The 8646-nt window shown below is 39.1% G+C and overlaps 1 protein-coding gene across 1 annotated transcript in view; it reads right to left on the bottom strand.

Moving 5' to 3' along the window:
• Positions 1–1381: 1381 nt before the first annotated feature.
• Positions 1382–8646, bottom strand: part of TMEM236 (transmembrane protein 236) — a 40934-nt gene continuing 33669 nt past the window's right edge. Inside the window, exon 4 of the mRNA XM_043965385.1 lies at positions 1382–1959. Coding sequence (XP_043821320.1) covers positions 1382–1959 — 578 coding nt within the window. The remainder of the gene's footprint in view (positions 1960–8646) is intronic.

Raw genomic sequence — 8646 nt, 5'->3', positions numbered from 1 at the left:
TGGACCCACCTTGATTCAAACCCCAACAACAACAAAATGGGTTCTAAAGGGCTTTTACCATGTATATATCAACATTTACATGTCTAGGTTTTAAGAATAGTCTCAATGTGATTGTGTGTGTGTGTGTGTTTTTTAATTTGCATTCTTCTGCTCAGTATGTCCCCCTATGTCTGAGTAATCGTGTCTCTTTTGGGTCTTTATATCCAGGAGATTATACCCATAATTAGTATGTCTTCATCTGTATTTGTACATGCATTTGTATATCTCTGTGTTATGAGAGTAGAAGATTCTTGAGGTCAGGGACGCTACTTTTTGTCTTTTTTATCAGCACGGTCTACCACCATGCTTTGGTCTATAGCAGGCAATTAGTAAATGTAGTTGGAATTCAATGGAATAAGGATGAGCAAAGGTACTTGGCCAGAAAAGGTTTGTGAAAATGGGTTTTGGAAAAAAAACAAAGTACATTATACAATGTGTCCGCTTGTTCTTAGGGTAGTTCAGGCGACTTGCTTCTCTTCTCTTATCTCTCTGGCTTCTTCTTGTCTTTCAGCCATCTTGATATGGTCATTAAGATCAACACCAGAGGGAAGATTGGGACAAAAAGAGGCAAAACACTGAAAGTAATATTGGACCATTTGGAGAATTGCGCCTCCTTCTGGGATGAGGCAAGGGGAAAGTATTACGTTTTATGACAAAAATGAGACTTGGAACTTTATAGCTAGGATTATAAATGAGAGATTAAAGAGACTAGAGGCCATCAGGTAAGGAAACTGAAGCCCAGAAAAGTTCAGTGACATTCAATGGTTTGCAGGATATGTGAATAAAAAATCATGGAGATTTTCAAGGTTATAAAAATGTCATCTACACATTACCTCAATACTTCCACTACTTTTCACAGAAGATAATTTCCAATTGATTGTCATTTGTTTTGTTAAATATAATACAACAACATATAACAAAACTTCATTTTAGGGCTTGCTCTTGAGAAGACAAGTCCATATTAATGAAAAGTCTCATAGAATATCTGTAAAATAATGAGTGGATGCTTGAAAATTTTTTTTAAAAAACTTCATTTCTCTAACCCTAAACTACTCATAAGACCTTTTCTGGGGGGTTTATGTTTTAAAGAATAAATAAAGCTCTATTTATAAATAGCATCCATTAGATTGCAACTAATTGATAGGTTCACATGTTTAAAAAAAAAGTTCCCTCAAGAAGGCTAAATATTTCATCTAAATCCTTGTTTACTATTAGTTTGCTTGACAAATCTTTATTTCATAGTTTTTTATCCAGACTCCAGATATAGCAAAGAATAGCAATGGGAATTACTAGAATGAGGTTTTTACTGTACTACTATTAAAAGCCAAGGAACATTTTCTATCTAAAAGGAAGTTTCATTGGTGTTGAAAACCCTGAATGTAGTGAAGTAGTTGAAGTAAAAATAAGAAAGGGTCACCAGAATGTTTTTTAAAAGACCTAGGATGGGAGTGATTGTCCCCAAAACAGCAATCAAACCAATTCGAACAAAGATAAAAGGGAAATCCTGTAAAAAGACACCTGCAGAATTCACAAGACTTTTTTGTGGTGTGAGTGCAATTCGAAGCAGTGAGATATAGCTAAATATGTAAACAGGATATAACCACCCTGACTTAAACACTGCAGAGTGCCCAGACACTCGCAGCATCTCAATGGTGTCAGACCACATGATGAAACTACTCAGAAAAATTGCTGCACGCTTGTCTTGGTGAGAAATGGCTCTCAAGACTCCAGAGTTGAAGGGTGTCTCATCAGCTATAGTTGATATAGGCCTAGGGTTCTGGGAGCATGTTCTTGGCTTGGGCATGGGATTCCTCCTTGCTGGCTCAGAGACTGAGTTGTTTTCCTCACTTGGCTCCACCTGCTCACTCACAGTTTTCATCTGCTGCAAATTAGTTGTATGGATATGCCAATCTTCATTTTCTGAAATAAATCAAATATTTAACAAAGTCAATTAAAATGTTATACTATTATACTTTAAGGTAGAACTTTAATATATTCTTTATATACCTAGTAGAACACAGATCTAGATAATGGCTAATAATTTATTGATGACATGATTTCAATGTGATATCAAAATCATCAAACATTTCTTAAGGACCTAGTGTGTGCAGAGCACTGGAGGAAATTAAAAAGTTGTAGAATAAGCAGACCTTGACTCTCAGGTTACTAAAACTGAGGTGCTACAGAGAGTCCAACTCCATTAAGAATAGTTATAATGGGGAGCAGCTAGGTGGTACAGTGGATAAAGCACTGGTGCTGGATTCAGGAGGACCTGAGTTCAAATCTGGCCTCAGACACTTGACACTAACTAGCTGTGTGACCCTGGGCAAGTCATTTAATCCTCATTGCCCACAGGGGAAAAAAAGAATAGCTATAATGTATAACAGAGGTCACAAACATAGGACTCATGGCCAACATGAGGCACACAATACTTCTGAGGGCTGCCAAAATCAGAATGAAATGCAATTGGGAAATATTTTACAAAATAAATAAAAATACAATAGAACATAGATAAAGTCAATATGTGATTTTCTAAATCAATATACAGCCTGCAAGTACCTTTATGTATAGTTTAGTGGCCCCTGTTTTTATTTGAGTTTGGCACCACTGATATATAAGATTATACATCATTGAGGTATTTGGGAGGACCAAGGGAAAAGGTTATTGTTGACAAGATGAAGGGAGGGGAAGTAAGAAGAGGCTTTATGAAGAGGTAGCATTTGAGTTTGAGATACAAAGAATGAGTTGGAATCCCAAAGACAAAGAGCTGAAGGAAAAAATATTCCAGATACAGGGATACCATGAGTAAAGTCATAGAAGTGGAAAAGATAAATTAACAAAAGGAGCACAGTTAGTTCAAAGTTTATTGTGCATGAAAGGGAGCAGTAAGTCTAGCTAGTTAGAGATCAATTAGAAGAAGGCTTTGAAGGACAGGCAAAGAACTTTGATTTTTGCTCAAGGAACAGGAATGAACTATTCAAGATTATTGAAGGGGCAGCTAGGTGACATAGTAGATAAAGTACTGGCTCTGGATTCAGGAGGACCTGAGTTCAAATCCAGCCTCAGACACTTGACACTTACTTACTAGCTGTGTGACCCTGGGCAAGTCACTTAAACCTCATTGCCCCACAAAAAGAAAAAAGATTATTGAATAGAAAAGTAGTATCATATCTATGTATAACTATAGGGTAACAAAGTTTGTTGCCAGCACATATAGGGAAAGGATTTAGGGACAGAAGATTGAAATGAAATGTGAGGCCTGCAAAAATCTCTGCGTAAGGATATTTTGCTTCCCCCCTCCCATTTATTTGTACAGGAGACCAAAAGGACTCTTGGGTCAATAAAACCTAGGTTACTTCAGATCCAGAGAGTCTTTGGAAGCTTTTTGAAAAGAAAACCCCTGAAAATAATTCCAAAGTGGTGTAGTTTGGCACTTGGAAACTACATAAGAGTTATAAGGATTTTCTAACCTTGGGACAGATAAAGGCTTAGACCAAAGATTTTAAGTCAAGGATTCTTAATTTTTTTCCACTCATGGGGCAGCTAGGTGGTGCAGTGGATAGAGCACCGGCCCTAGATTCAGGAGGACCTAAATTCAAATCCGGTCTTAGACACTTACTAGCTGTGTGACCCTGGGCAAGTCACTTAACCCTCATTGCCTAGCAAAAAAAACCCTATAGTGAAGAAAGTATCAGGGAGAAGAGGGTATTGACAGTATTAAAGACTGCAGAGAGTTCAAGAAGGATGAAGATTGAGAAAAAGTCATTCGATTTAGCAAGTAAGAGACTGTTGGTAACTTTGGAGAATGATGAGCTTGGGAGATAGGGAGAGGCAAGGAAATGAAGGCACCCATTGGAGAGAGCTTTCTCAAAGAGATTAGCTATGAAAGGGAGGAGAGATATAGGACAGCAACAAGTGAGGGAGTTTGGAGGATGGGGAATATAGAGACCTTTTTGTAGGCACCAGGGAAGCAGCCAGTACATAGGGAAAGATTGAAAACTAGTGAAAGAGTAGGGATGGTAGAAGGGACAGACAAATGGAGAAGACAAGATGGAATGGGATCACTTATGCAGGTAAAGGTCTTTACCTTGGCAAGCACAAGGGTCATCTCTTCATGGATGGATACAGGAGCAAAGGAGGATTAAGTTCGGGGAAAGCATCTGAGGGATGCGAAATAAGGAGGAATAGAGAAGAGGGAGCTCTTAGTAAATGAATTCATTTTTTCAATAAAATAGGAGGCAAGGTTGTCAGCTGAATGGGTGGGGAGGGAGGAAGACCATGGAAGTTTGAGGAGGGATGAAAGTATTTGGAAGAGCCACTGAGGTGAATCAAACAGTGACTCTATTAAGTATAAAAGTATTCCCTGGGGGCAGCTAGGTGGCGCAGTGGATAGAGCACTGGCCCTGAATTCAAGAGGACCTGAGTTCAAATCCGGTCTCAGACACTTGACACTTACTAGCTGTGTGGCTCTGGGCAAGTCACTTAACCCTCATTGCCCCACAAAAAAAAAAAAAAAGAAAGAATTCCCTTACCACAGTAAGGTCCCAAGGGAAATTTGGACATAAGTTTGTAGTGGACCCAATAGCCATGCTTTCATGTTTTTCATTCAGCAGCATATGAATAGGGAAAAAAGGGTTTTAAATGGTGAGAGCAAACCAAGACTGTGGCTAGACAGGAAAAGATCTTTAACAAAGTAATATAACAAGGGACTTGATAGCATATTTTGTTGAATTGGTTTAACAAGGGGTTAAAATGGAGAAGGGAGGGGTAGCTAGGTGGTGCAGTGGATAAAGCACTGGCCCTGGATTCAGGAAGACCTGAATTCAAATCCCACCTCAGACACTTTGACACTAGCTATGTGACCCTGAGCAAGTCACTTAACCCCCATTGCCCCACAAAAAAACAAAAAACAAAACAAAATAGAGAAGGGAGAATATAGTGAATGCAATAATGATGATGTGGGAAAGAACTGAAGAATTGATGGACTAGAAATCATGAAGTACGGGATAAGGAAGAAGGGAAAATGGAAATGACAAAAGATTATAATCAGAAAAAGGAATTCCAGTATTCATGAACATGGAAGTAGAAAACTCATGGGTCATGGGAAATTCAAGCTTAGCTCTGTAACTGGAGTGGGAAAGAGGAATAGATAATGGAAAATGAGTAAGTTGAAAAACAGGGATGTTAGGAGGTTTAAGGGAATATCAGTATGCATGCTGAAGAACTGTAATATGGGGGCAGGATTTGGGAAGGCGAGAAAGACTGCCAACCAGGTCCCAAATTCATTGAGGAAGGAAGGAGAGTCTCATGAAGTTCTGTAGATATTAGTGACCAGAAGGTTGATTTGGTGATAAATATGAATTGAATGAATCTCAATGGAGAGAAGGTTACTGAATGATGGAGAAGGAGGAAGAGCCTGGGCATGGCAATGAGAAGCAAGGAGTATTCTGACATTCCCACCACCAACAGTGACTAGTCAAGGGGATGAGTTCACGTCCCCATAACTAATTCCATTAGTGCTAGAGAGGTCAGAGATCCCATGTCATCAAAAGAGAGTCAGTAAGATCACCAAATCAGCATTTAATAAATGTTTGTTTTTCTTTCACTTATTCATTCATTTGATTCATCATTCATGAGAACTGGTATGTTTGAAGCCAAGAAAGGAAAGTCTATGCAGGGGGAGGGGCTGGTCGAAAGGGTTTGCAGAAAATGCACAGATCCTACGAATAGATCCTAGATTTAGAGCTCGTATTTAAAGCTGAGAAATCATGTAGTCAAACCCCTTCATTTGAGTTAAGTGGGGCCCAGAGAGAGGGAGAACCCAGAAGAATACAAGCTGCTGAAAGCCAGACAGTATTTTCATTTCTTTCTTTGTGCTTCCAGAACCTTGCATATAGTAAATTAATAAATGCGTGTTGAATTGAATGGAAGGAAGTCCCAAATAAAGCCTTTTGGTTGTCTTTGCTAGAACAGATTTGAGCTCGAGGTATCACTTTGCCAATCCTTCATGGTAAAATGCCCCATACTGTCTTAGTGGTAGGTATCCTTTAGGAATCATTTAGAACAATTCTCTCATTTTATATATAAGAAAAAACAAAACCAAGAGAGGTCAAATCACTTGCCCAATGTCACCTGGCCAGTTTTTAGCAGGGCCTCTTTGCCTGATTCCCATTCCAGTGCTCTCTACCGCATTCTATAAATTATAAATAGTTGAATATTGAGTTAGGATGAATTTTTAAACCACATACATGTGTTGGTATTGGAGATGAACACCTTGAGGGAAAAAGACCAAAACTGTCCTTTCTATATTAATTGGGGATAAAAGGGCAAGGGGCAATTTCTCCTCAACAGAAATAGTTCTATTTTAGAACAGGCCTCTATCTCAGTATACATTAGGCAGATCACATCACTTCCTCACATTTGGATTTACTACCTCACCACCCACTCTGCTTGCAAAGGCTAAAGGTTATCATTATAATAAAATAATTTGAATAAAGCATATACTGATCCTGCCCCAATTCCTACAAATTCAAACTACTGAACTAAGGCTTTGATAACATATCTTATCAGCAGTAACCTTCTTCTCACAGTGACAGACTAGGCAGTAAAATATCGCAAACCTACATCTGATAATTGCATACTGTTTATCTCTCCTTGTTACCTTGCACTTAGCAACAGTTTGTAAAACACCATAATAGCCACCAGTATTCACTTATTTCTTCATTTTCTTATATACCTAATGGCTGGAATTTGTAGGTAGAGTCCATCTAGTTTACAAAGATTTTCTTTGGGACCCAACAGAAAATAGCCACCATGTTTGTTTGGTTTTTACCCACTTTGTGTATCCTTCTCCCCAGGACATAATCAAGTCAAACTTCTTGATTTAATAGAGAGCTGACTTGGGACCAGAAAGACCATATCTGACACATACTCCCCAAAAAAGTCCTTTGCCAAATGGCTATACATTCCTCAGGGTGATTGTAAAGAGCAGTTGTTTCTGTTTTGGCCAGAAATCCTGACTGATTTGATTTGATTTGATTTATTTTTTACTAGGTAAGAGGAGCCATTCTTTGCCTCATTTCTTACCTAGCCTTAATGGTGCCATCTCCAGTCACCCTGATCCATATCTTGCCACTGGACCCAGATGGCTCTGAAGGAGAGAGTGAGGCTGGTGACTTCGCACAGCTCTGCCTCACTTAAATCCAATTCACCGTAAGTCATGACATCACTTCCCAATGTCATGGCCCACAAACAACACATTTCAAGAATGTCCTGATTTGCATTAATCATCGAAGTTTCCTTATCTGAGAGTTTCCTATATCAGTGAAACTACAGGCCCAGCCCTTGTATGTACCAGATGCAGTGCTTGGCACTGGAACTACAAAAACTAAAGTGAAAAAGACTCTGTCCTTAAGAACCTTACATCTTACTAAGGTGAATGGGGAATGGAGGCCAGGGAAGGGAGTTTGTCTAGGCACTCAGAGGGACTGTGAATGGCCCCACGGGACAGTAGATAGTCATGCCTTGATCAGTAAAAATGGTTACAGTGATTTGATAATAATTGTTCTCTGAGTGAGTTGGAAGGTGAGAGAGGAAGGGGCAAGGGAGAGCAAGAAAATGTGCAGATGGAAAGATACTTATGCTGGCTAGCCCCTTTGCACCCTAATATTCTGATAGAGAGCTGGAAGGGATTTTTCTCTGAGCTTAATCAGCTCAATCTGTTAGAGCATGGTTTTTTAAGGAGGTCAAAATATGAGTTTAATCCCTCTGTACCCATTAGCTTCACACAAAGAAAAATACTATTCCAAAGTCACAGATCAGACCAAACACAAGCCAACAATCTCAGGTAACTGGGGAAAATATATGGATAGTTTGTCTCAGTGGATTCCATTGTGCCATGACATATGTGTAGGGGGAGAGAAGGAGGAGGACACGTCTAAATGTTTGTCCTTTGATAGGGCACCAGCAGAGGTACAGGGTGCGGAGTTGAGATTCGTGCATATAAAGAATAGCACTAGGGGCAGCTAGGTGGCGCAGTGGATAGAGTACCGGCCCTGGAGTCAGGAGTACCTGAGTTCAAATGCAGCCTCAGACACTTAACACTTATTAGCTGTGTGACCCTGGGCAAGTCACTTAACCCCAATTGCCTCACTTAAAAAAAAAAAAAAAAAAAGAATAGCACTGGGGGCTCTCTGTTCCTTGTTCTTTGCAACAATTAAAAGAGCTGCTATAAATACACATTTTGTACAAATGGGACTGTTTCCTCTTTCTTTGATCTGATTAGGGGATAGGCCTAGGCATTATGTTTGCCAAGAGAATAGGTATGAGATAGAACCTCAGAGTTCCTGCCATTTACAGTTCTATAATCATTAGTGTTTTGAAGCATTGGATATAGCTACTGATAGCTTAGATTTCTTCCTTTGATAACTTCCTAGTCACATGCTCCAATTTTGGAAAACAGCTCTCGTTCTTATAATATAATTGAATGAGTTCCTAATATACATATTTGCTAGGAGACCTTTATCAGGGAAGCTTACTGCAAAATTTTTTTCCTCAGTTAAATCCTCTTCTCATTTTAACTGCATTGGTTTTATTTACAAAATAACT

This window comes from Dromiciops gliroides, chromosome 5 (genome assembly GCF_019393635.1).
Source record: "Dromiciops gliroides isolate mDroGli1 chromosome 5, mDroGli1.pri, whole genome shotgun sequence".
Lineage (NCBI taxonomy): Eukaryota > Metazoa > Chordata > Mammalia > Microbiotheria > Microbiotheriidae > Dromiciops > Dromiciops gliroides.
This window is presented reverse-complemented; position numbering and strand designations above follow the sequence as displayed.